General features: G+C 40.3%; 1 protein-coding gene across 1 annotated transcript; it reads right to left on the bottom strand.

Annotated features, from left to right (window-relative positions):
• Positions 1-9,917: 9,917 nt before the first annotated feature.
• On the bottom strand, positions 9,918-15,066 carry LOC105900071 (transcription factor EC-like). The gene is made up of 6 exons (XM_042709972.1): positions 14,780-15,066; positions 14,570-14,671; positions 13,725-13,770; positions 12,092-12,154; positions 11,902-11,977; positions 9,918-10,533 (listed from the first exon to the last, which is right to left on the bottom strand). The coding sequence occupies exons 1-6, from the start codon at positions 14,873-14,875 to the stop codon at positions 9,918-9,920; spliced, it is 999 nt and encodes a 332-aa protein (XP_042565906.1). The 5' UTR covers positions 14,876-15,066.
• Between the last annotated feature and the right edge of the window lie 10,338 nt (positions 15,067-25,404).

Genomic DNA, 25,404 nt, shown 5'->3' with positions numbered 1-25,404 from the left:
TTTCCTTCTTCCACTCTTCTTTCCTTCTTCTACTCTTCTTTTCTTTCTTCACTCTTCTTCCACTCTTCTTTCCTTCTTCCACTCTTCTTTCCTTTCTTCTTTCCTTCTTCCACTCTTCTTTCCTTCTTTCTCTCTTCTTTCTTTTCTTCTTTCCTTCTTCCACTCTTCTTTCCTTCTTTCACTCTTCTTTCTTTTCTTCTTTCCTTCTTCCACTCTTTTTTCCTTCTTTCACTCTTCTTTCCTTCTTTCCTTCTTTCACTTTTCTTTTTTTTTCTTCTTTCCTTCTTCCACTCTTCTTTTCTTTCTTCACTCTTCTTTCTTTTCTTCTTTCCTTCTTCTTTACTTCTTCCACTCTCCTTTCCTTTCTTCTTTCCTTCTTATACTTTTCTTTTTTTTCCTCTTTCCTTCTTCTTTCCTTTCTTCACTCTTCTTTCCTTCTTCTACTCTTCTTTTCTTTCTTCACTCTTCTTTCCTTCTTCCACTCTTCTATCCTTCTTCCACTCTTCTTTCCTTCTTTTACTCTTCTTTCCTTTCTTCTTTCCTTCTTTCTTTTCTTCTTCCACTCTTCTTTCCTTTCTTCTTTCCTTCTTTCACTCTTCTTTCTTTTCTTCTTTCCTTTCTTCACTCTTCTTTTCTTTATTCTTTCCTTCTTCCACTCTTCTTTTCTTTCTTCTTTCCTTCTTCCACTCTTCTTTTCTTTCTTCACTCTTCTTTCCTTCTTCCACTCTTCTTTCCTTTCTTCTTTCACTCTTCTTTCTTTTCTTCTTTCCTTTCTTCACTCTTCTTTTCTTTATTCTTTCCTTCTTCCACTCTTCTTTCCTTCTTCCACTCTTCTTTCCTTTCTTCACTCTTCTTTCCTTTCTTCTTTCCTTCTTCCACTCTTCTTTCCTTCTTCCTCTCTTCTTTCCTTCTTTCCTTTCTTCTTTCCTTTCTTCTTTCACTCTTCTTTCTTTTCTTCTTCCTTTCTTAACTTTAGCATTTCATGCACTGGTATTTCCTTCAGGAAATGCATTTTCTAGTTCTTCTTCTTCTTATTATTCTCTTTACCGACTTCTGCGCTTAATTCAGCTCGAAGCGCTTAACTTAGAAACTCCGTTCAAACTTTGGCGCGTAGGTCTTGTAAAGGACACTTATGCTATGTATTTTTCATTTTTCTAAACTTTATACTTTTTAAGATATTAAATAAAAACGAATACAAATTTTCCCATTGACTTACATTGGGCCATTATGACATCATAATGGGGTCATTAAACTGGCTTGCACCTGTGCTTCACTGACACCTGCGCCAAGGTTCCAAGGCTCCTCTTCTCTCTGTCCCTCTCCATTCAACTGTATAACTAGGAATATTAAGAGACACATTCCATACTCTACTTTTTTTTCTCTCTATCTTTCTCTCTATCCCTCTCACTCTACTTTCTCTCACACTCCATCTCTCTGATTCACTCCATTTTCTCTCCTTCTTTCAATATTTTGCCTCTTCACTCTCTCTTCTTTCCTTCTTCCACTCTTCTTCCCTTCTTCCACTCTTCTTTCCTTTCTTCTTTCCTTCTTCCACTCTTCTTTCCTTCTTCCTTTCTTTTTTCCCTTCTTTCTTTTCTTCTTTCCTTCTTCCACTCTTCTTTCCTAGCTTCACTCTTCTTTCCTTTCTTCTTTCCTTCTTCCACTCTTCTTTCCTTCTTCCAATCTTTTTTCCTTCTTTCACTCTTCTTCCTTTCTTCTTTCCTTCTTTCTTTTCTTCTTTCATTCTTCCACTCTTGTTTCCTTTCTTTCACTCTTCTTTCTTTTCTTCTTTCCTTCTTCCACTCTTCCTTCCTTCTTCCACTCTTCTTTACTTTCTTCCACTCTTCTTTCCTTCTTTTACTCTTCTTTCCTTTCTTCTTTGCTTCTTCACTCTTCTTTCTTTTCTTCTTCCTTTCTTAACTTTTGCATTTCATGCACTGGTATTTCCTTCAGGAAATGCATTTTCTAGTTATTATTCTCTTTACCGACTTCTGCGCTTAATTCAGCTCGAACCGCTTAACTTAAAAACTTCGTTCAAACTTTGGCGCGTAGGTCTTGTAAAGGACACTTATGCTATGTATTTTTCATTTTTCTAAACTTTATACTTTTTAAAATATTAAATAAAAACTAATACAATTTCTCCCATTGACTTACATTGGGCCATTATGACATCATAATAGGGTCTTTAAACTGGCTTGCACCTGTGCTTCACTGACACCTGCGCCAAGGTTCCAAGGCTCCTCTTCTCTCTGTCCCTCTCCATTCAACTGTATAACTAGGAATATTATTCTTTCCTTCTTCCACTCTTCTTCTTTCGTTCTTCCACTCTTCTTTCCTTCTTCCACTCTCCTTTCCTTTCTTCTTTCCTTCTTCCACTCTTCTTTCCTTCTTCTACTCTTCTTTTCTTTCTTCACTCTTCTTTCCTTCTTCCACTCTTCTTTCCTTCTTCTACTCTTCTTTCATTTCTTCACTCTTCTTTCTTTTCTTCTTTCTTTCTTCCACTCTTCCTTCCTTCTTCAACTCTTCTTTCCTTTCTTCACTCTTCTTTCCTTCTTCCACTCTTCCTTCCTTCTTCAACTCTTCTTTTCTTCTTCCACTCTTCTTTCCTTTCTTCACTCTTCTTTGCTTTCTTCTTTTCTTCTTTTACTCTTCTTTCTTTTCTTCTTTCCTTTCTTCACTCTTCTTTCCTTTATTCTTTCCTTCTTCCACTCTTCTTTCCTTTTACTCTTCTTTCCTTTCTTCTTTCCTTCTTTCACTCTTCTTTCTTTTCTTCTTCCTTTCTTAACTTTTGCATTTCATGCACTGGTATTTCCTTCAGGAAATGCATTTTCTAGTTACAGTGCATGAAATGCCCTGTATTGTTATTCCTTCGTTTCTTATTACAGTGCATGAAATGCCCTGTATTGTTATTCCTTCGTTTCTTATTACACTGCATGAAATGCCCTGTATTGTTATTCCTTCGTTTCTTATTACAGTGCATGAAATGCCCTGTATTGTTATTCCTTCGTTTCTTATTCTTCATCTTATTATTATTCTTTGTACCAAACTTCTGCGCTTAATTCAGCTCGAACCGCTTAACTTAGAAACTTTGTTCAAACTTTGCTGCGTAGCTCTTGTAAAGGCCACTTATGCTATGTATTTTTCATTTTTCTAAACGTTATACTTTTTAAAATATTAAAAAAAAACTAATACATTTTCTCCCATTGACTTACATTGGGCCATTATGACATCATAATAGGGTCATTAAACTGGCTTGCACCTGTGCTTCACTGACACCTGCGCCAAGGTTCCAAGACTCCTCTTCTCTCTGTCCCTCTCATTTCAACTGTATAACTAGGAATTACTTTCCTTCTTCCACTCTTCTTTCCTTCTTTCACTCTTCTTTCTTTTCTTCTTTCCTTATTCCACTCTTCTTTCCTTTCTTCACTCTCCTTTCCTTTCTTCTTTCCTTCTTTCACTCTTTCCTTCTTTCACTCTTCTCTCTATTCTTCTTTCACTCTTCTCTCTTTTCTTTTTTCATCTTCCACTCTTCTTTCCTTGATTCACTCTCCTTTCCTTTCATCTTTCCTTTTTTCACTCTTCTTTTCTTCTTTCATCTTCCACTCTTCTTTCCTTCTTTCACTCTTCTTTATTTTCTTCTTTCCTTCTTCCACTCTTCTTTCCTTCTTTTACTCTTCTTTACTTTCTTCTTTCCTACTTTCACTCTTCTTTCTTTTCTTCTTCCTTACTTAACTTTTGCATTTCATGCACTGGTATTTCCTTCAGGAAATGCATTTTCTAGTTACAGTGCATGAAATGCCCTGTATTGTTATTCCTTCGTTTCTTATTCTTCATCTTATTATTATTCTTTGTACCAAACTTCTGCGCTTAATTCAGCTCGAACCGCTTAACTTAAAAACTTTGTTCAAACTTTGGCGCGTAGGTCTTGTAAAGGACACTTATGCTATGTATTTTTAATTTTTCTAAACTTTATACTTTTTTAAATATTAAAGAAAAACTAATACAATTTCTCCCATTGACTTACATTGGGCCATTATGACATCATAATAGGGTCTTTAAACTGGCTTGCACCTGTGCTTCACTGACACCTGCGCCAAGGTTCCAAGGCTCCTCTTCTCTCTGTCCCTCTCCATTTAACTGTTTTATATTAAGAGACACCTTCCATACTCTACTTTTTTTTCTTTCCATCTTTCTCTATCCCTTTCCTTCTTCCACTCTTCTTTCCTTCTTCAACTCTTCTTCCACTTCTTTCCTTTCTTCTTTCCTTCTTCCACTCTTCTTTCCTTCTTTCACTCTTCTTTCCTTCTTTCACTTTTCTTTTTTTTCTTCTTTCCTTCTTCCACTCTTCTTTCCTTTCTTCACTCTTCTTTCTTTTCTTCTTTCCTTCTTCCCTTCTTCTTTCCTTCTTCCACTCTTCTTTCCTTTATTCTTTCCTTCTTTCACTCTTCTTTCTTTTCTTCTTTCCTTCTTCCACTCCTTTCCTTTCTTCACTCTTCTTTCCTTTCTCCTTTCCTTCTTCCACTCTTCTTTCCTTCTTTTACTCTTCTTTTCTTTTCTTCTTTCCTTCTTTCACTCTTCTTTCTTTTCTTCTTCCTTTCTTAACTTTTGCATTTCATGCACTGGTATTTCCTTCAGGAAATGCATTTTCTAGTTATTATTATTCTTTGTACCGAACTTCTGCGCTTAATTCAGCTCGAACCGCTTAACTTAGAAACTTTGTTCAAACTTTGCTGCGTAGGTCTTGTAAACGACACTTATGCTATGTATTTTTCATTTTTCTAAACTTTATACTTTTTAAAATTTTAAAGAAAAACTAATAAAAATTTTCCCATTGACTTACATTGGGCCATTATGACATCATAATAGGGTCATTAAACTGGCTTGCACCTGTGCTTCACTGACACCTGCGCCAAGGTTCCAAGGCTCCTCTTCTCTCTCTGTCCCTCTCAATTCAACTGTATAACTAGGAATTACTTTCCTTCTTCCACTCTTCTTTCCTTCTTTCACTCTTCTTTCCTTCTTTAACTCTTCTCTCTCTCTTCTTTCACTCTTCTCTCTTTTCTTTTTTCATCTTCCACTCTTCTTTTCTTTATTCACTCTTCTTTCCATCTCCCACTCTTATTTCTTTTCTTCACTCTCTTTTCCTTCCTTCTTTCACTCTTCTTTATTTTCTTCTTCCACTCTTCTTTCCTTTGTTCTTTCCTTCCTTCACTTCTCTCTTTTCTTCTTTCCTTCTTTCACTCTTCTCTCTTTTCTTTTTTCATCTTTCACTCTTCTTTCCTTCTTTTACTCTTCTTTACTTTCTTCTCCATCTTTCCTTCTTTCACTCTTCTTTCCTTCTTTCACTCTTCTTTATTTTCTTCTTCCACTCTTCTTTCCTTTCTTCTTTCCTTCCTTCACTCTTCTCTCTTTTCTTCTTTCCTTCTTTCACTCTTCTTTATTTTCTTCTTTCCTTCTTCCACTCTTCTTTCCTTCTTTTACTCTTCTTTACTTTCTTCTCCATCTTTCCTTCTTCCACTCTTCTTTCCTTCTTCTACTCTTCTTTTCTTTCTTCACTCTTCTTTCCTTCTTCCACTCTTCTTTTCTTCTTCCACTTTTCTTTTCTTTCTTCAATTCTTTCCTTTCTTCTTTCCTTCTTTCACTTCTTTCTTTTCTTCTTTCCTTTATTCTTTTCTTCTTTCCTTTCTTCACTCTTCTTTCCTTTCTTCTTTCCTTCTTTCACTCTTCTTTCTTTTCTTCTTCCTTTCTTAACTTTTGCATTTCATGCACTGGTATTTCCTTCAGGAAATGCATTTTCTAGTTCTTCTTCTACTTCTTATTATTCTTTTTACCGACTTCTGCGCTTAATTCAGCTCGAACCACTTAACTTAGAAACTCCGTTCAAACTTTGGCGTGTAGGTCTTGTAAAGGACACTTATGCTATGTATTTTTCATTTTTCTAAACTTTATACTTTTTAAAATATTAAATAAAAACTAATACAATTTCTCCCATTGACTTACATTGGGCCATTATGACATCATAATAGGGTCTTTAAACTGGCTTGCACCTGTGCTTCACTGACACCTGCGCCAAGGTTCCAAGAATCCTCTTCTCTCTGTCCCTCTCCATTCAACTGTATAACTAGGAATATTATTCTTCCTTCTTCCACTCTTCTTCTTTCATTCTTCCACTCTTCTTTCCTTCTTCCACTCTCCTTTCCTTTCTTCTCTCCTTCTTCCACTCTTCTTTCCTTCTTCCACTCTTCTATCCTTCTTCCACTCTTCTTTCCTTCTTTTACTCTTCTTTCCTTTCTTCTTTCCTTCTTTCTTTTCTTCTTCCACTCTTCTTTCCTTTCTTCACTCTTCTTTTCTTTATTCTTTCCTTCTTCCACTCTTCTTTTCTTTCTTCTTTCCTTCTTCCACTCTTCTTTTCTTTCTTCACTCTTCTTTCCTTCTTCCACTCTTCTTTCCTTTCTTCTTTCACTCTTCTTTCTTTTCTTCTTTCCTTTCTTCACTCTTCTTTTCTTTATTCTTTCCTTCTTCCACTCTTCTTTCCTTCTTCCACTCTTCTTTCCTTTCTTCACTCTTCTTTCCTTTCTTCTTTCCTTCTTCCACTCTTCTTTCCTTCTTCCTCTCTTCTTTCCTTCTTTCCTTTCTTCTTTCCTTTCTTCTTTCCTTCTTTCACTCTTCTTTCTTTTCTTCTTCCTTTCTTAACTTTAGCATTTCATGCACTGGTATTTCCTTCAGGAAATGCATTTTCTAGTTATTATTATTCTCTTTACCGAACTTCTGCGCTTAATTCAGCTCAAACCGCTTAACTTAAAAACTTCGTTCAAACTTTGGCGCGTAGGTCTTGTAAAGGACACTTATGCTATGTATTTTTCATTTTTCTAAACTTTATACTTTTTAAAACATTAAATAAAAACTAATACAATTTCTCCCATTGACTTACATTGGGCCATTATGACATCATAATAGGGTCTTTAAACTGGCTTGCACCTGTGCTTCACTGACACCTGCGCCAAGGTTCCAAGGCTCCTCTTCTCTCTGTCCCTCTCCATTCAACTGTATAACTAGGAATATTATTCTTTCCTTCTTCCACTCTTCTTCTTTCATTCTTCCACTCTTCTTTCCTTCTTCCACTCTCCTTTCCTTTCTTCTTTCCTTCTTCCACTCTTCTTTCCTTCTTCTACTCTTCTTTTCTTTCTTCACTCTTCTTTCCTTCTTCCACTCTTCTTTCCTTCTTCTACTCTTCTTTTCTTTCTTCACTCTTCTTTCCTTCGTCTTTCTTTTCTTCTTTCCTTTCTTCACTCTTCTTTCCTTTCTTCTTTCCTTCTTCCACTCTTCTTTCCTTCTTCTACTCTTCTTTTCTTTCTTCACTCTTCTTTCCTTCTTCCACTCTTCTTTCCTTCTTCTACTCTTCTTTTCTTTCTTCACTCTTCTTTCCTTCTTCCACTCTTCTTTCCTTTCTTCTTTCCTTCTTCCACTCTTCTTTCCTTCTTTCTCTCTTCTTTCTTTTCTTCTTTCCTTCTTCCACTCTTCTTTCCTTCTTTCACTCTTCTTTCTTTTCTTCTTTCCTTCTTCCACTCTTTTTTCCTTCTTTCACTCTTCTTTCCTTCTTTCACTTTTCTTTTTTTTTCTTCTTTCCTTCTTCCACTCTTCTTTTCTTTCTTCACTCTTCTTTCTTTTCTTCTTTCCTTCTTCTTTCCTTCTTCCACTCTTCTTCCACTCTTCTTTCCTTCTTTCACTTTTCTTTTTTTTTCTTCTTTCCTTCTTCCACTCTTCTTTTCTTTCTTCACTCTTCTTTCCTTTCTTCTTTCCTTCTTATACTTTTCTTTTTTTTACTCTTTCCTTCTTCTTTCCTTTCTTCACTCTTCTTTCTTTTCTTCTTTCCTTCTTCCCTTCTTCTTTCCTTCTTCGACTCTTCTTTCCTTTCTTCTTTCCTTTCTTTACTCTTCTTTCCTTTCTTATTTCCTTCTTTCACTCTTCTTTCTTTTCTTCTTCCTTTCTTAACTTTTGCATTTCATGCACTGGTATTTCCTTCAGGAAATGCATTTTCTAGTTCTTCTTCTTATTCTTTGTACCAAACTTCTGCGCTTAATTCAGCTTGAACCGCTTAACTTAGAAACTTCATTCAAACTTTGTCGCTTAGGTCTTGTAAAGGACACTTATGCTATGTATTTTTCATTTTTCTAAACTTTATACTTTTTAAGATATTAAATATAAACGAATACAAATCTTCCCATTGACTTACATTGCACGTCTTGCACCTGTGCTTCACTGACACCTGCGCCAAGGTTCCAAGGTTCCAAGGCTCCTCTTCTCTCTGTCCCTCTCATGTCAGTAAACGAATTAAATACATATATCAATATTCAAAAGTCAGGGACATTAACTTAGCATAGCAATCACTCTGCATACCTCGATATGCTACTTTAAATTTGAGGGCGAATTATTGAAGGCTAGCAACTCCTTTTTTTGAGAGACACAGGAAACGCATTGAAACCTCCAGGAGTCATTCTTGGGGACTTTGAACTCGAACATATCTTTTAAATAGGGCCAAGGGTGGCTCATATCAGAGGCCTCAGTTCAGGCCGACTCTGGATCCATGTTGAATAGGCAGTAGTCAGGCTGAATGTTCAACTATAACAGGCAAAGCTACCGCTAGTGCTGCTGCCAAACGCGCACTCTGATATCATTGGAGTTGATAGAGCCACCTGATTGGTTTAAACTTCCAAAACAGCAAAGCAATCCATAGTTTTGTGTAGGCAACATTGTGGCGAAACTATGTTCATAAAATGTAACGAGTAACAGCACATATTGTAGAAATGTAGCGGAGTAAAAGTATAGATAATAGCTAAAAAATGTAATGGAGTAAAAGTCAAAAGTAAAAATACTTCGTTACATTCCACCACTGCACTAGGTCTCTATTGCTCGTAGCTTGACTGGTCTCTCCCTTGTACGTCTTTTTGGACAAAAGCGTCTGCTAAATGAATAAATGTAATGTAAATGTACATTTTGTAATATGTAAGAAGTATAAAATGTATAAAATATTTGATACATAAGAGAAGACTGTATGACCCTTCCCAACCTCCTATTTGGGTATTGTCATAGCAACACAACAGCATCACAACCAATGTCCTCCTTTGGAACTGACAGGCAGTGCTTTAAAAAGGGACACAAGTGTTCAATGTATGATTGTTGTGTGTAATGTTTTGTAAAAAGTGTTTTATGAAATTGAGTTAAAAGTCGAGAATTAGCTCATAGTTTTGCAGATTTTAAATTTGATGCACCAACAATAGGCCTACTGTATACAAAGCAGACAAACTTGATTTCATTGAAAATAAAAACGGGTTTATTTCTCTTTTCCCCCAAAAAAAGAATAAAAAAGGTATCATGTTAGATGGTGTAAGAAATATAGTTTTTTTATTATTAAAACACACTTAAGACAAGACAATAGAAGGATTTGTTAGGTATTTAGCTAGTACGATTATATTTGCATTGCTTTTTCTACTTTGATTAAGGCAACGTCGCCCATCTTCATAAACGTCAATAAAGCACGTTTAAAACACATCTCTTCTGCACGGCGCAGAGAGCAGATGTGGTCAGTGTAAGAACTGCATACAGTAAAAGAGTCATTCAGTTCAGTTGTGACACAGGCTGTACAGTGTTGTCAGCAGAGTTATGTCAGTACCTCCCACTATCATTGGCTCCCTTTTTCTCTCTTGTTAATGAATGAATGGTGGTAAGATCTGGGAGGAGGAAGAGGGAGCTGCGTTCTCTGTCTCTGTCTCTTCACGGACAGGAAAGGAGTTCAGGAGAGGTACTGGGTGTCAGACTTGCATGGAGCCCAAATGTCTTTTTTGTCTGTTGTTGTTGTTGTTGGGAGCATGTCGGACTGGCAGGGTCAGAGGTCAGGAGGGTCAAAGGTGACTTGGACATCAGAGGTTGTCGTCGTCTGTGCTGAAGCTGGAGCGGCGGCTGGAGCCCTTGGAGGCGTAAGGCGAGACAGCGGACAGAAGCGGGTCGGTGCCGAATGGCGAGAGCGTGTTGTCCATCAGCATCTCCTCCAGCCGGGGCTCCTCCTTCAGCGTGGCGCTGAAGAAGTCCGTAAAGTGGGACAGGGGGTCCAAGAAGGTCGTCGAGCAGTCGCCGGGCTCCCCAGGTGTCGCCCCTAACGGTGATGACGACGAGCGCATGCCACCTGCAGCCGCTCCGCTGGGCCCGAGAGGCACCCCAGTCGCCGTCACGGCAGCGCCGCCACCAGGTTTAGGTCCCGCGATCGGGGTGCGGGGCAGGTACTCCCCCCCGCCGTTGAGCTCCTCGGGGTAGAGAGGCGGCTGCTGTGGTGGCTGGGGTCCCTGCTCCTGTTTAAGGAAGTGGGTGGAGAGCTCTGCTGACCCCAGAGTGGTGGCCATGCTGGCCAGTCTGCGGTGTGCCTGTTCCAGCTTCTTCTGTCGGCGCTCCAGCTCTCGGGTGTGTTGCTGCTCGTTCTGCAGCCACTTGATGTACTCCACCGTGGCCTTCAGGATGGTGCCTTTGTTCCAGCGCATGTCACTGCGGAGCCACACAAGGGACAGGGAGAGAGAGGGGCGGGGGGGGGGGGGAGTGAGAGAGAGAGAGAGAGAGAGAGAGAGGGAGAAAGATAACCTTTTAAACACAAGTCCACGTGTCAGCAAGAATGCTCGCACCCTGAAAGAAACGCACTGTGTGTGAGTGAAAAAAAAAAGGTACAAAGGCTACATTTTTATATATGAATAAGAGATGGTGATTAAAGGATCAATTACACGACCAATTATTCATTCTCTGACATTATGTCGGACCCCTGAATGGGATTTGTAATAGTACATCTGGAGAAGTCTAGGGGTCCTTGTGTGGTCAAATTAATCCCTGAGCCAAAAATGAGTGTCACCCTCCATTTAAATTCCATCCAAAGTTCAATTGAGCTGAGCCAATGGATTCCCACTCTGGGCTGAGGTTCATTCTCAAAGCCAATTGTGCTCCAACCTGCCTCCTCTTGACCTCAGTGTCATTCAAGGACTCTGGAAGCTTCCAGTGAAGAAGCTAAGACTTCAGCACTCTTTATTCAAACATGAATCAGAAACTTTAGCCAGCCCTTTGGGGCCTTTGGTAAGAATATAATCAAGAATGGACAAACAAACAGTACGAACAAAGTACGTGTGTGAGTTTGTTTACTCAGAGTTTGGCCACACTTTGAAATGGTAAATAGAATAAAAGATTATCAGTCTTAGAAATGTCTATTGCGATGTATTGGACTTTTTGTTTGACTGTTTTTCTTCCATCATTCAACATAATCAGTGTTGGGGAGTATTGAGCTACATGTAATTTAACTAGTAGTTTAAATACATTTTGCAGCAGCTTCCTGGTAGTTCAACCTCATTCATACTTTCATAGTGATTCAAGTAGTTTAATTACTTTTTGCCATTTTTTGTGTACTTAACTACTGAAACCAATTTGGGCCATAAAAGGAAAGGAATGTTTTTATTTGTATTTTATTTTACCATTGCTTTGACCAGCCCCACCCCTCTTTTTCTTTCATCCTGTCAGCTGTGAAGACATGCCAATGCCCATACCTGTGACCTCTCTCTTAACAGTGAGCTTTGTGGGGCATGAGAGGGGTGTCAGTCCACCATGAGGGGCAGGCATACCTGGGAATGCGTTAGTCAGGCAGGCACCACCACAATCTTGACTTTTGTGTAGCGCATGTGCTAGTTTTGTTGCTATTTATTAACAAATGTTCAGAGAGGTTGTTTCATACTATTTTTGAGGTTACTCGGCTAACCTGGACTCGCAAGTTTCTGGAAGGCAGGTGTCTGACTGTATACAAAACCAAAGCTGGTACTTCCCCAGGAATAGTAGGAAATTACATGTCTAAAAATAAATTGAAAACACTTAGAAACTCACGGGTCATTAGACTTTGGTATGAGGGTTCCCAGCTCTTTGATTCTGTAGTTGATGTTGTACCTTCTCCTCTTCTCAACTGAAAGACAAACAGTGCAGTTCATACCTTCTGTTAAACTATTTTCACGCTTTTGAAAAAGGCAAATTAAATCAAGTGTTTACAAAGTAAAAATTTAACTTCAGTGACAAAAACGCTTACTCAGGTTGTGATTGTTTTTTTTCTGTCGCTCTTTGGCCATAACTCTGGTGTCGTTCTCTGTGAAGACGGAGGAGAGAAGAAAGAACAGAGGAGAGATAAAGAAAGAGAAAGTTCGCGTAAGTGGTGGCAGACTCAAGCTATCACATAAACACTAACACACAAACGCACACACACACAAACACACACACACTCACATAGAACATCAGTCAGCTCAACCCTTTCACCCTCTTCGGCCAGTCGAGGTGATCAAAGACTTACAATTGAACGTCTGACTCCGACTGCAGCATCCCACCTCAAAAGAACCCCTCCACCCTCCCAACCCCACGCGACCCCTCCGACCACAAACAGGATTAACCTTTTTACCCCCTCCATCCACCCTCAAAGGGCCCTTCTTCCTAGCCCTCAGAACTCCCTCTCTTTGGCCCTCAGTGGCAGGCTCTGTGTCCTTGTTAACATACTGAGACTCACAATCAAGTCAACTTAACAAATTTGCTAATTTAGTATTTAAAGAAAATCCGGGGTCGGAGGGTGCACAAGATAATCCCTCAATCCCTTCCAAATTACATAATTGGGCAGCGTGATTGGATTTCTCAATCTGTTTTCTGTTGATTCAATAAGGTCCATTTAAAACTGCATGTAACACACCCATTGTCTGGGCCCACAAAAGATTGTAATTTACTTATTTGCGCATCGTAGTGAAGTGTTCTTTAGGCATCCTTTCTATTTACTAAATTAATTAGCTCTACTTGATGCATGACATTCATAAGAAAAAAGACGCCGTTCATTTTCACAGAGGCTTTTCTGTGTTGCTTGTATGCGCCATGGCAAACACACTGCCATTTTTTTTCTCTTTTTTCGTGTGAAATGATTTACTGATTATCAGAGAAGAGGGAGATCTAACTGCAACCCAAACACGTTTGGAGCATGCTTTGAGGGAAGAAATCTACAAAAAACACATAAACATATTTTTGTGTTTTCTTTTGAAATTCAGCCACATTTGATTTAAAAACCATTCGACAGACATGATCCAACCGTGTAACCAGGACCTAAATCAGTCAGTTTCTCCTCCCTAAGTGCATTTCACGCATACACACACACACACACGCATACACACCCACACACACACACACACACACACACACACACACACACACACACACACACACCCACACACACACACACACACACACACACACACACACACGTGGAGCATCTCTTTAACCGCCTCTAATGACTCAGTTGCGCTTTAATTGGGTTACTTTTTGTGTTCGCCATTGAATCAAGTTCTTTCAAACACAACTTTGAATAGTTTCACTCGAAAAAGCTCTCCCTGTTTGTCACTCTCTACAAATAACCAATCTCCATCCATTCCCCCCCCCCTCCTTTATTCTCTTCAATAAAAAAATTATAAAAAGAAAATGTTAAATGTTGATCCCCCTCATCTCCGTGTTTGCTCTGGTGGTGAGAATTGCATTGATTCCTGTCTTGTGTGTTGGTGCTGTTCTTTTTAGCATTAGCGGCCAGCTCTGCTCTAGGCTGTGAGAGTGCATACCTGTGACCTCTCTCTTAACAGTGAGCTTTGTGGGGCATGAGAGGGGTGTCAGTCCACCATGAGGGGCAGGCATACCTGGCATAACGTCGTACATGTCCAGCATCCCGCCGTTCAAGGACACCTAGGAAGAAAAGAGAAAAAAAAACATTTGAGAGTACTGAAGAGGTCCACTCAACCCCTACTTTCCTCCTCTCTGCACAGAATCTCAGCTTCTAAACTTCCACATTCTTAGGTTCCTCCTGACAAGCCATGACACTGCATTGTCTAGACACTGGAGTCAGGTCTCAATTGACTTCCTGTCTCTTTCCCTTAGTTGTATTAAACTCTTTAAAGATGAGAGGAAGAGACACAGAGACTGAGAGAGAGGGGGGGGGGGGGTTGCTGGGGGCACCAATGAGATGGCCTCTAGGCCTGTGTATGTGTGTGTGCACGCGCATGTGTGTGTGCGTGTTCACTGTCCCCATCCTGTATAGGGATGGGAGGCCTTTGTCTGGCTTTCTCCATGTTTGCTAGCCTGCATCCCTGTCATACTAGGCCCTCAGACTCCCATGTAATCCATTGTATCGTTAGGTTTAGCAAGAGAGTGAGAGAAAGAGAAAAAAAAGAGAAAATGCCTTAAGTCCTCTTAATAGGTAGGCTTTGACTCCTGGGCGTACTTAATCTGACCTCACACCGAGACAGAGACCCCCTTTTCCCAGGCTTGTCCCTGAGGCGGATGACAGTGATGTTTGCCTTGGGGCGAAAAAGCCTTTCATTCCTACCAGTGTCTTTGAAGCACTCTAATTGCTTCAACCACATTTACATTTCAGTGTAAAACCATCAGGCACACCACCAGTTGCATTGTTGCATTGCACGCACACACACACACACACACAAACATACACATAGCCACAGAGTAGTTGACAGTAGACTATACTTACATTGCTTTGCATTAGGATGTTAGACTCCATGCAATCCAAGCCCCCATCATTGAAACCGGATTCAAGGCTAATTAAGTCATCAATAACTTCATCCATTGGAAACTAAAAAAAACAGTAATTTCAGTGTACCCCTTTGCTCTGACAATCATGAATAATAAAGTTTCACACTTTTAAAGCTTTTAAGAACACATATCCAACTATCCAACTCACCTCGCTGTCATGGTTACTGGTTGCCAGGGAGAGCAGGGTGACAGGGCTGCCCTGGGTGCTGCCGTCTCCTTCCTGGGGCATGTGCCCATTGCGCATTACTGGCACAGCCCCAAGCAGCTGCCCGGCGTAGGGGTGGGGACCTGTGTGGGCCTGGCCGGCAACCTCGGAGCTCAGGGTCAGGTACTGCTTCACCTGCTGGGCCTGAGCCTGGTGGAAGTGGTACTTTGGGTTCTCTAGGTGGTTCTGCACCTGGGAGGAAAGGGTGGGGGGTGAACATAGAGAGAGATAGAGACATTTAGAGCTTTTAGAAAGTCAAGACACACATACACACACATGTACACACATACACACACACATGTACACACGTACACACACATGTACACACATACACACACATGTACACACATACTAAAAAAGAACATATCGTAGCAAGAGCGACAGACCCATACAAATCCATAACATATACAATACACAAAACACGCACACAAACAAACAAACAAACACATAAACAATCATACATCATATCAAGTGAGTCAGATTAACTGGAAGTGTACACAATAAAAAAGAGCTCTTAAGCTATCAAGCATAGAACATACATTTTGTGTACAAACCAACATTGCAGTCACACTCAGGTCGCTCAGACACTGCCAGTAAAGCAGAGCCAACCAAGAGCCAGGCTGCTAGCAAAGCTACACACTCAGACTGACACTATGAGATCCACCTCACCAATCTCCAACCTCACTAAAATAACACCACCAGCAGCAAACACGACTCCCTTAAACTGGTCCCCTTCAGTGTGAAGGCGAGCCGTGCAGAAACCCCAAATGCCAAAAGGCTCCTTACGTTGGAAACTCGGATGCCGTCTCTCATGTTGTAGTAACTGCAGTCGGTTAAATGGGGCATTCTCGTCACACGCTGTCTTCAGTTCGGCGAGAATTTTTTTTCCCCGTTTTTGTTTCTTAGTTTTCAGTTTTCAGTTTTCGCTTGTTTTTTTCTGTTGTTGTTTTGTTTTGTTTTTGCAGAGAAACCCAGAAATGACCCCGTCACTGTCACTGACTTGGTTGTTGCTGGTGGCGACAACTCTCTCCTGAAGAAGAAGAAGAAGTATTGGTGTGTCAGAGACGGTGACTGTCCCCTCCTCTCCAACCAGTGGGCCCTTATAAGAAGGCAGGACCAAACACTAAATGACCTAATTAGCGGAAAGAGAGTGGAACAGGCTAGCCCCCTTTTTTTACTGCCATGGTAATCACCTCAAACAGAGACCCATCAGATTGCCCTCAGTTTGATCACAACAGGATATCTGCCTATGGCCTCTATCAGTCTTTTCAACGGGAGGGGGTGTGGAGGGGTGGGGTGGGGGGGGGGGGGGGCAGTTGAGGGGTGGGTACCAAGCTTTCATGGCGTGCAGGCTGGCCAATTACAAATGTCCCCCTGGTTCTTTTTTATGCCAAAGAGGATTGACATTAATTCCCCAAATTATGGATTATGAAAATAAGTCACATTCATCACTTAAGGCTCCCACAGCTGTAGCAGCAGCTCTCTTCAGCTAATAGTCATGTGGTCTATAGTTAATAAAGTTCTGTTTCTCAGCCCTTTACTTTACTCAGGTTAAAAGCCAAGACTTGCATATATCATTCTAATATACATATATATATATATATATATATATATATATATATATATATATATATATATAGCATTAGCTTTCAGATATCCACACACATTTAAAGTGTGAAATACACTGACACATACACAAAAAAGTTAAATTATTGAGATTGAGTTAAAAAAGTGTGTGTGTTTGTGTATTTGAGGGAGAAAAAAGTGAAAGAGCAAGCAGGACTGTGACAGCAAGTGAAAGATGTGAGAGAAGTGAAAGAATGATTGGAGTGAGAGAGCGATATATAGGTCCATTTCCATGGGGGACGGGAAGTTGCTCTGTGTGTCTTAATCAGCATCTCTGCACCAGTACAGGAAACAGGCCAGGACCTCCTGTCCTCTGCTTGTGTGTTACAGTTATTAAGGTAAACAGATGCAGGTCTCTCTGTAGGGATCCTTTCCATGTTGTCATGTCGTTATAAAAACATTCACAAGCCTGTCAGTAGCAGTCGTTTACTTTAACATGCTGGCTTGCCTCACAGGATTCCATTGTATAGCCATTTTGCGTTTGTCGGTTCTAACTAAATACTGCACCGATTTTGATCATTAATTGTCCTTAGTAAAAGTTTGGACCAAAAAGGATCTAAAAATTGGGCCCAAGTTGAAAAATCCAGAGGTTTACCCTCAAAAATCTCCACAAAAATGTAGCCCTGCAAGTTGAGGTAACATGTTCACACAGAATCACTCTACACACAGCTCTGAATTCAGGAGTATTCCTACAGTGCTGAAAACGTGCAATTGGATTCCCCTGAGACATTGATTTATGTCTTATTGTATTACTCATGCATCCATGGAGAAAGTAACAAAAGCACAGAGGATCATGCAACCAATTAGGATTTTTATCTCTGCTATCCGTCTTATCTATTGTGCACGCTCATTTGGGGGAATCTCGGAGCATCAGAGACAAACGGCTAATTCACGTCCATTTGATAATTGATAATTCTTTCCGCTCAAACATTCCGCTCACACACACACACACACACCATCTATCTATCTATCTATCTGTCTGTCTGTCTCTCTGTCTGTCTTTGTTTGTTTGTTTGTTTGTTTGTTTGTCAGTCTGTCTACCTGTCTGTAATTTACCTGCTTCATCTGCTCTCTCTCTCTCTCTCTCTCTCTCTCTCTCTCTCTCTCTCCAGTACCTACCGGCAGCAGTTGTATCTCCGTGAGGGAGATCACCTTCACTAAAAAGCAACGGCTCATGGCTGACAGCAGACACAGAGAGGCACCCAATGGTCCAGGCAGATCACTTTTAAGAGTCAAGCACGTTTCCTGGTGTGTGTGTGTGTGTGCGCAGAGGTGTAAAAAGTACTGAAATATTGTACTCAAGTAAAAGTACCTTTACTTTGATGAAATTTTACTTAAGTACAAGTAAAGTTACCCATCTAAAAATCTACTCAAGTAAAAGTAAAAAGTAGTTAATTTAAAATGTACTTTAAGTAAAAGTTACTTAGTTACTTCCAACAACTTGATGGGGGTCGCTCCTATACAGTGCAAAAAAGGACAAGGGGTCATAAATCCAATCCAAAAACTAGTTATTTTTAATCAAAGGAAAATCTTTACAAATGTAAGTGCACTAATGACATTAAAATGTCAAGTTGTCAACACAACATTTAGGACCTTTCGGGAGGTATAATGTGCAAATTTTGTTCAGACCATCCCATAAAACATTTTCAAATACAATTGAAAGAGGCATAATTGTGAATACTATGGACCATTTTTTTCCCTTCACCAACACAACAGTTATAGTGCAAATCATGGTCGCTAGTGTTTTGACTTCCATAATCACTCATATACAACCAAAATCAACCAAAATGTAAGTGTGAGGGCAGGGTAAAGACAGAACTGAGGAATTATTTGATAACAGACTGTGCTTTTCCTATGTAATAATGAGACATGAACCACATGACGGCAGCAATAAAAACGCATGTGTCCTTTCTCTCCATGTATCCATCCTCCACCTTTCATCTCAGTTTCCTTAACACACACACACACACACACACACGCACACACACACACACACACACACACACACACACACAAGCTAATATACACATACACACACACACACACACACACACACACACAGAGAGACAGAGAATGTGACCTCTAATTGTACTAAGTGCAGTTCCACTAAAAATTGATATAAACTCTGGAGAGAAATTATGCTGTTTAATAATCGTCTACGTTTTTTATTATTTCTCACATTAGATTGGATTATGAAATGACAGAATACATGGACCGCGGAAACAGTAGGGCCAGTAGGACCTGGGCCCTAAATAATTTTGAACATTAAACGTGTACAAATAATTCAAGTCTATTGGTAACCACATGTCATACTGAATGGCCCGGCCAATTTGAAATGCGTTCTGCAGTCCATGACAGAATGTTCTGTCTGCCGCATGACTTCCTGTCTCTTTATAATCTCTTTATGTTTATAATCAAACACACAAAGCCAGCACAAAGACAACACTAAAACATTCTTGCTCATTGACACAGATACACTAATTTCTCTCACACAAATACACCATATCACCATACACACACTCATACACACACAGACACATTTACACTTACACCCACAAATATCCAGGCCCACCGAAACCCAGAAATACCCATAAACAAGAACATTTTCCTTCCCAACACACACACACACACACACACACACACACACAGGTGGTAATGGCTAATCTGCTGCTGCATACTATGTCCTGTGCTGTGAGGCCCCTGGATGGGTGTGTGTGGATGTCCTGGAGCTCTCTGATCCACTGCCACCTCATCAATGGCGTACCCGCGTGACATTATGTGACGCAATGCCATATACGGCGACAGACAATAAGGCTTGAGGTTCTGAGCCTGGGTAGACACAGTCGGCATCACCTAATTGGCATTCCCAGAGAGAGTATCATATGTTCTATGGAGGGCTGTAGGCAGTCTGGGGATGTATGTTCTTCTCCCCATGTCTGTGAACTTCAGAGAACGTTGTGAAAAGACGGCTCAGTGTAGACTAAGTAGTGCAAGTTTTGTACTGATAGCATTCATTTATTTGAATTGATTTATGTCATGTCTCGTTTTTTCATCATATCCTGACTGCTACAAATAGTCACTTTTAAGGTCAAGTGTGATCAAATCAGGTTTATTACTCCGATATTTTTTTATTTTAATTTTTTTGTTCATCAGATTTTATCTGGTGATTTCATATTTCATGTGTCCAGTTGTCTTTTCCCTGTCTTACTATACATGGTGGATTAAAGTGTACTCATGTACGTGCAGGTGAATGACTGGATCATTAGGAGGCCACTGTCTAAACATCATCCGTGATCCCATAGCCACCCGACCCCATGAAGCAGGGACAGTCTGACGTTTGACGTGCCGGACGAATCCAGATTGATGGTCTCTTCCCAAACGGAGATAAACTGCCTTGTAGCGAGCAGATGATTGCTTTCAGACAGACAGGGGTTAGACAATAGCGTTTGGTTCTTTCGGCAAGAGTAACTGACGACAGCCTTAGATTAGCACACACACACACATTCACAAACACACACACACACACACACACACACATGCACACATCAGAGACTTATCTCTCAAACAAAACCATTTTTTTTTTAAATATGGTAATATGAAATAAATGCACGACGACACAAGCGGTGCTAATTATAAACGTAAAACAATGTGTTGTTTAAGTGTTGAAAAATCATGATCCCCCTATTCCTCAAAGTGGTTTGGTTCACATGCTGTTTCCAACAGGCGAGGCTACCGGCAGCTCCGTGTTTCAGTCAATTAGCCAAGTACACGGTCAGGCAGTGAGACTGTTTCCTCCTCTCTCCCACTGACGCAGTTAAGAACATGTAATGAAGAAGTTTTTTCTAAACTCCTTTTAAGAAGTTCCAATCGATATGCACAAGTATACATAAGTTTAATAATGGATTGACATTACAACGTGAACGTTTGCTGATAACACACGCATGCCGGTAATTAACACCGTTACGATAGTTTAGTTAAATTAACTGAAGGTAAATTAATTTAATCTTTCCCTGCCGTGCATGAACAATGCTGGTATTGGATATATGTATCTGCAATCGTGATGACCGTGAGATGAGGCTTCTCCCTCTTGTATTGTGTAATCTGTAAATTCTCGCCTCAAATGTAAGCTTGTTATCCACCATATCTAGTTTCAAATGTTATGCATATCCTTCCATTGCAGTATGAAGGCCGTTTTGATGGCTTCTAGACGAAATCAGGTTATTTTGTCTCCAAAAGTTGTCTAGAGCCTCTTGGGGTATCGTTTTGACACTGATAGATAAATAGATAGATGGATACTTTATTAATCCTGAGGGAAATTAAATTTAAATGATAGCTGCCATTGTAAACTCTAGTCAGCCCTGATAACTTGTCTGAGTTAGGAACAGTAAATATTGGTGGCGGGGCAAATTGAACTGTTTTAGAACTTATTTTGAGCATCAAGTTCTCTTGAACTTTGGACATTATTTGTCTGTGAGTAGATATTTTGTGTTAGTAGTACATTTAATGCCGTTTAAAGGATTTAAAAATGACTTCGAATTTCTGTTTGTAAATGTTATTGAGAATTCGGTATTTAGCAGCTAAGTTATGCTAGCTCTCGTGAAAGCAATTTTTTCATGTCCCCCGGAATTACTCTCCGAAATTTTACCATGTATTTTCCCCCCCTACAATGAAATGGGATCTCCGCCCCTGGCTGGAGATATATTCATTACATGTCTAATTTCATTGTGGAAAATTAAATGATGCAATAGCTGTTTAATGAACCCTAAGCAGAAAATTAGATCAACTTTGACCTTACTCAACCTAATAATACGCGGCTTGGGCACAGACAAAGATCTGTTTGTGTTGTGTGCATCTCTTTAGGCTAATGGTGTGTGTTTGTGTGTGTGTGTGTGCGTGTGTATGTGTGTCTGTCTGTTTACATGTGCCTGTGTGAGTTTGAATGTGGGCCTGTGTTCGTGTGTCGGTGTGTGTTTGCAGGTGTGCATCTGTGTGGGTGTGTGTGCATGAGTCTGTGTGTTTGCTTGTGAGCATCTGTGTGTGTATTTCCATGTGCGCGTCAGTGTGTGTGTGTGTGTGTGTGTGTGTGTGGACGATCCGAAGCCTGTGTTTAGCCATACTCAAATAAACTGAGAGGCGAGAGCTACCACTCACTCACACCCACATCTTCTTTGCTCCTCCCCTCTGCCAAACTCCACCCTCTCTCTCTCTCTCTTCCCCTGCATCACCCCCACCTCTCTCTGACCTTTTCATTCCGAGGCCATCGCTGGGTCTCGTTAATGTCAATTAAACATGTCCATGTCACCGCTCTTACTACGCTCTCGCCAACGCAATCACACTTAGTCACACACACACGCTTCTGCTTTCAACCCACTGCTTTTTATCTCCATGGTGACACTCAATAACAATAACAATATAAAATATCACATTGCAAGAAGAAGACCTAGTGAGTGAGTGAGTGAGTGTATGAGTGAGTGAGTGAGTGAGTGTGAGGGAGTGAGTTAGTGAACTTGATCATGAGTATGTCAAATCAGTGTGTTTGCTCAGAGCACATCACAGATGGATAGGTTTTAGTGGTTGAGTGAGTATGTGACGGATTGACTTGAGTGACTGAGTAAACAACCGTGTAAGAGTGAGTGAATGTGTGAGTGAGTTCATGAATGAGTGAGCAAGCGTAAAAGAGTGAGTGAGTTGGTGAATTAATGTGGGAGTGAGTGAGTGAGTAAGTTAATTTGTGAGTGAGCGTGTAAGAGTGAGTGAGTGAATGAGCGTGTAAGAGTGAGTGAATGTGTGTTTAAGCGTGTAAGAGTGAGTAAGTGAGTGAATGTGTGTGTGAGCGTGTAAGAGTGAGTGAATGTGTGTGTGAGCGTGTAAGAGTGAGTGAGTGAGTGAATGTGTGTGTGAGCATGTAAGAGTGAGTGAATGTGTGTGTGAGCGTGTAAGAGTGAGTGAGTGAGTGAATGTGTGTGTGAGCGTGTAAGAGTGATTGAGTGAGTGAATGTGTGCGTGAGTTCATAAATGAGTGAATGAGCGTGTAAGAGTGATTGAGTGAGTGAATGTGTGCGTGAGTTCATAAATGAGTGAATGAGCGTGTAAGAGTGAGTGAATGTGTGTGTGAGTTCATAAATGAGTGAATGAGCGTGTAAGAGTGATTGAGTGAGTGAATGTGTGCGTGAGTTCATAAATGAGTGAATGAGCGTGTAAGAGTGAGTGAATGTGTGCGTGAGTTCATAAATGAGTGAATGAGCGTGTAAGAGTGATTGAGTGAGTGAATGTGTGCGTGAGTTCATAAATGAGTGAATGAGCGTGTAAGAGTGATTGAGTGAGTGAATGTGTGCGTGAGTTCATAAATGAGTGAATGAGCGTGTAAGAGTGATTGAGTGAGTGAATGTGTGTGTGAGCGTGTAAGAGTGAGTGAGTGAGGGAATGTGTGTGTGAGCGTGTAAGAGTGATTGAGTGAGTGAATGTGTGCGTGAGTTCATAAATGAGTGAATGAGCGTGTAAGAGTGATTGAGTGAGTGAACGTGTGCGTGAGTTCATAAATGAGTGAATGAGCGTGTAAGAGTGATTGAGTGAACTTGATCATGTGCATGCCAGTACAGTGTTTACTCAGTTACACCACACACACACGGGTCCCCACCATGCTATCATCTCTTACAGAGTGTGGGAGTTAATTACAAAAGACCAATTGACAACAACATTTAGCTTATGGTTTGCAGAGGCTTTCTACTGCCGTTGTTTCGAAATTATTTGCAAAAACCTGTTCATTTTCTCTATAGGGATTTTTTCTTTGGAACCAGGAAGTATCAAAATGCTAACGCTAAAAACGGCAAACATCTGGTCGACTTCCACACTCCTGTTATAGCCTTTTATCTAAACGCTCTCCCCCAGCCAAACTCTATTGACCCCATCAGTGGAGCACGCCGACAAAAGAGGAGAATGAGGGCAAAGGGAAGAGCACTTTTGGACCGTAAATTTGATTATGTGTCATGTAAGCAGGGGTTAAATTGGGCCAGCGCTGTCCGAGGTTACCTGCTCTATTTCACCAGGAAACGCCATTTTCAACAATTATATATATATATATATGTATAGTATTTATATAATTAAATATAAATATATGAAGACTATCAGATATAATATTTATATTATTTTTATTTTTTTTACTAAATGACTAAAAATGTATTTCCTCAAAAGCCACCTTTTTTTGTTTCATAACTGGGTGTACATTTTTCTGATATTCTGCTTAAACGTAGGCTACGTGTCCACAATCTTCCTAAATGCTGTTTAACATTAACACAAGATGGTAAGCGACTAGTGTGCTAGCTAGTGTGGTTTGAGCAGAATATAAGAGCACTGCAAATTGCATCATGGGTAGGTAATGCAGGCTAGTATCGTTTCCTAGCTATAACATCAATAATTCATGTAAATTAATTCCCTTTTAAAGTATTTATTTAAAATACATTTATATTCTCTCCTTTAGTGGTAGCCGGTGGTAACCACCATTCCAATATTTGACATTGATACACAAAAGAGTGATCTTACAGAAAGGTTTTATTGTCATCAGATATAGTTTTGCACACTGCCACATTCAGAGCAGAGGGTTGTCAGTTCAGATCACACCTCATAGGCCTATTTTGTAACATCTATAGAAATACTTAAAAGTACTTTAAAGTCAGATTATTTTTATTCAAATGTAGGCCTTTGTGTGTAAAATGTTTTTGCCACTGTCACTGTTGCTGACGTGCACACACATGTGACCCCTTGTCAATCCTGAAATCACAGAGCCCCCCACATTACAAATCCCTCTTTGACCCCTGCATGTCAGAGATACGTTGGTTCAGTTTGTGACATCACAGGTGCGCTCTTCGTCTTTCTCTCTCTCTCTCTCTATCTCTCTCTGATATGGTTTAATGTGATATATTTTAATATTTCAAGACCTTCTTTTAAAGATTAACACATGAATTGTCCCAATCTGATTTAAATCTGATCAATGCAATTATCCTTTACTACAAGCTCACTCCTCCCTTTGTCCCTCCCGCTCTCCTCTCCTTCTCCTAAGCTCCTTAATTGATTGATCATTTGAGCCTGAGTTTCATTTGTGGCGTAGTGAAGGACATGGAGGGGACAGCGCAGCACAAAGTCAGCTTCTGTGCCACAGACACAGGCACAGCCACTCAAAGCAAGGCCTTGTCTGTTGATAGGGGCGACCGATGGGGGGGGGGGGGGGCTGAGGATCCCCTCCAATACACACATACTCACAAACATGCACACACATTCACACACATATACACACACACACACGCACACACTGATCAAAAGGCCTTGTGTGTCTTTGATAGGGGGCGACCGGGGTTGGAGGGCAGGGGGGTTGTGGGGCTGAGGATCCCCTCCAACATACACACACTCACAAACATACACACACAAACACACACAAACACATGCATACACTGATCAAAGGGGCCAGGATGTCTAGATGTTTCTTGGTTATGCAAAAAAAATAACATTCTATGAACATCAATGTATCAAAGTGTTATCTATTCTAAGAAAAATTCTGAAATATCTTGACAGACTTTTTTAAATGCAAATGTTGCTCCTCTAAAGCATGCCCATCTAAAATTAACAATAATTACTGATTAAAAAAAAATACTTTGAGAAAAATAGCCATACAGAAAAGCACCTCATACCCACTGTGATGTTGTGGGGCTGTATTTCTTCCAAAGGCCCTGGACATCTTGTTAGGATACATGGTATCATGGACTCCATCAAATACCAGCAGATATTAAATGAAAACCTAACAGCCCCCTCCAGTAAGCTTAAAATGGGCCGTGGCTGGACCTTCCAGCAGGACAATGATCCGAAGCACACCTCAAAATCAACACAAAAATGGTTCACCGACCGCAGAATAAAGGTTTTGCCATGGCCATCACAGTCCCCCGACCTAAACC

Source organism: Clupea harengus, chromosome 15, assembly GCF_900700415.2.
Source record: "Clupea harengus chromosome 15, Ch_v2.0.2, whole genome shotgun sequence".
Taxonomy (NCBI): domain Eukaryota; kingdom Metazoa; phylum Chordata; class Actinopteri; order Clupeiformes; family Clupeidae; genus Clupea; species Clupea harengus.
Note: the sequence above shows the minus strand (reverse complement) of the source record. Positions and strands in the feature narration are given on the sequence as shown.

What these genes read in the sequence shown, in the direction of transcription:
- LOC105900071 (XM_042709972.1), bottom strand. Translation starts at nt 14,875, where the DNA reads ATGCGCAATGGGCACATGCCCCAGGAAGGAGACGGCAGCACCCAGGGC. An exon ending in CCAGTAACCATGACAGCGAG is followed by an intron (nt 14,672 to 14,779) that starts GTGAGTTGGATA and finishes TGTTTTTTTTAG; the next exon opens with TTTCCAATGGATGAAGTTAT. An exon ending in ACATCCTAATGCAAAGCAAT is followed by an intron (nt 13,771 to 14,569) that starts GTAAGTATAGTC and finishes TTTTCTTCCTAG; the next exon opens with GTGTCCTTGAACGGCGGGAT.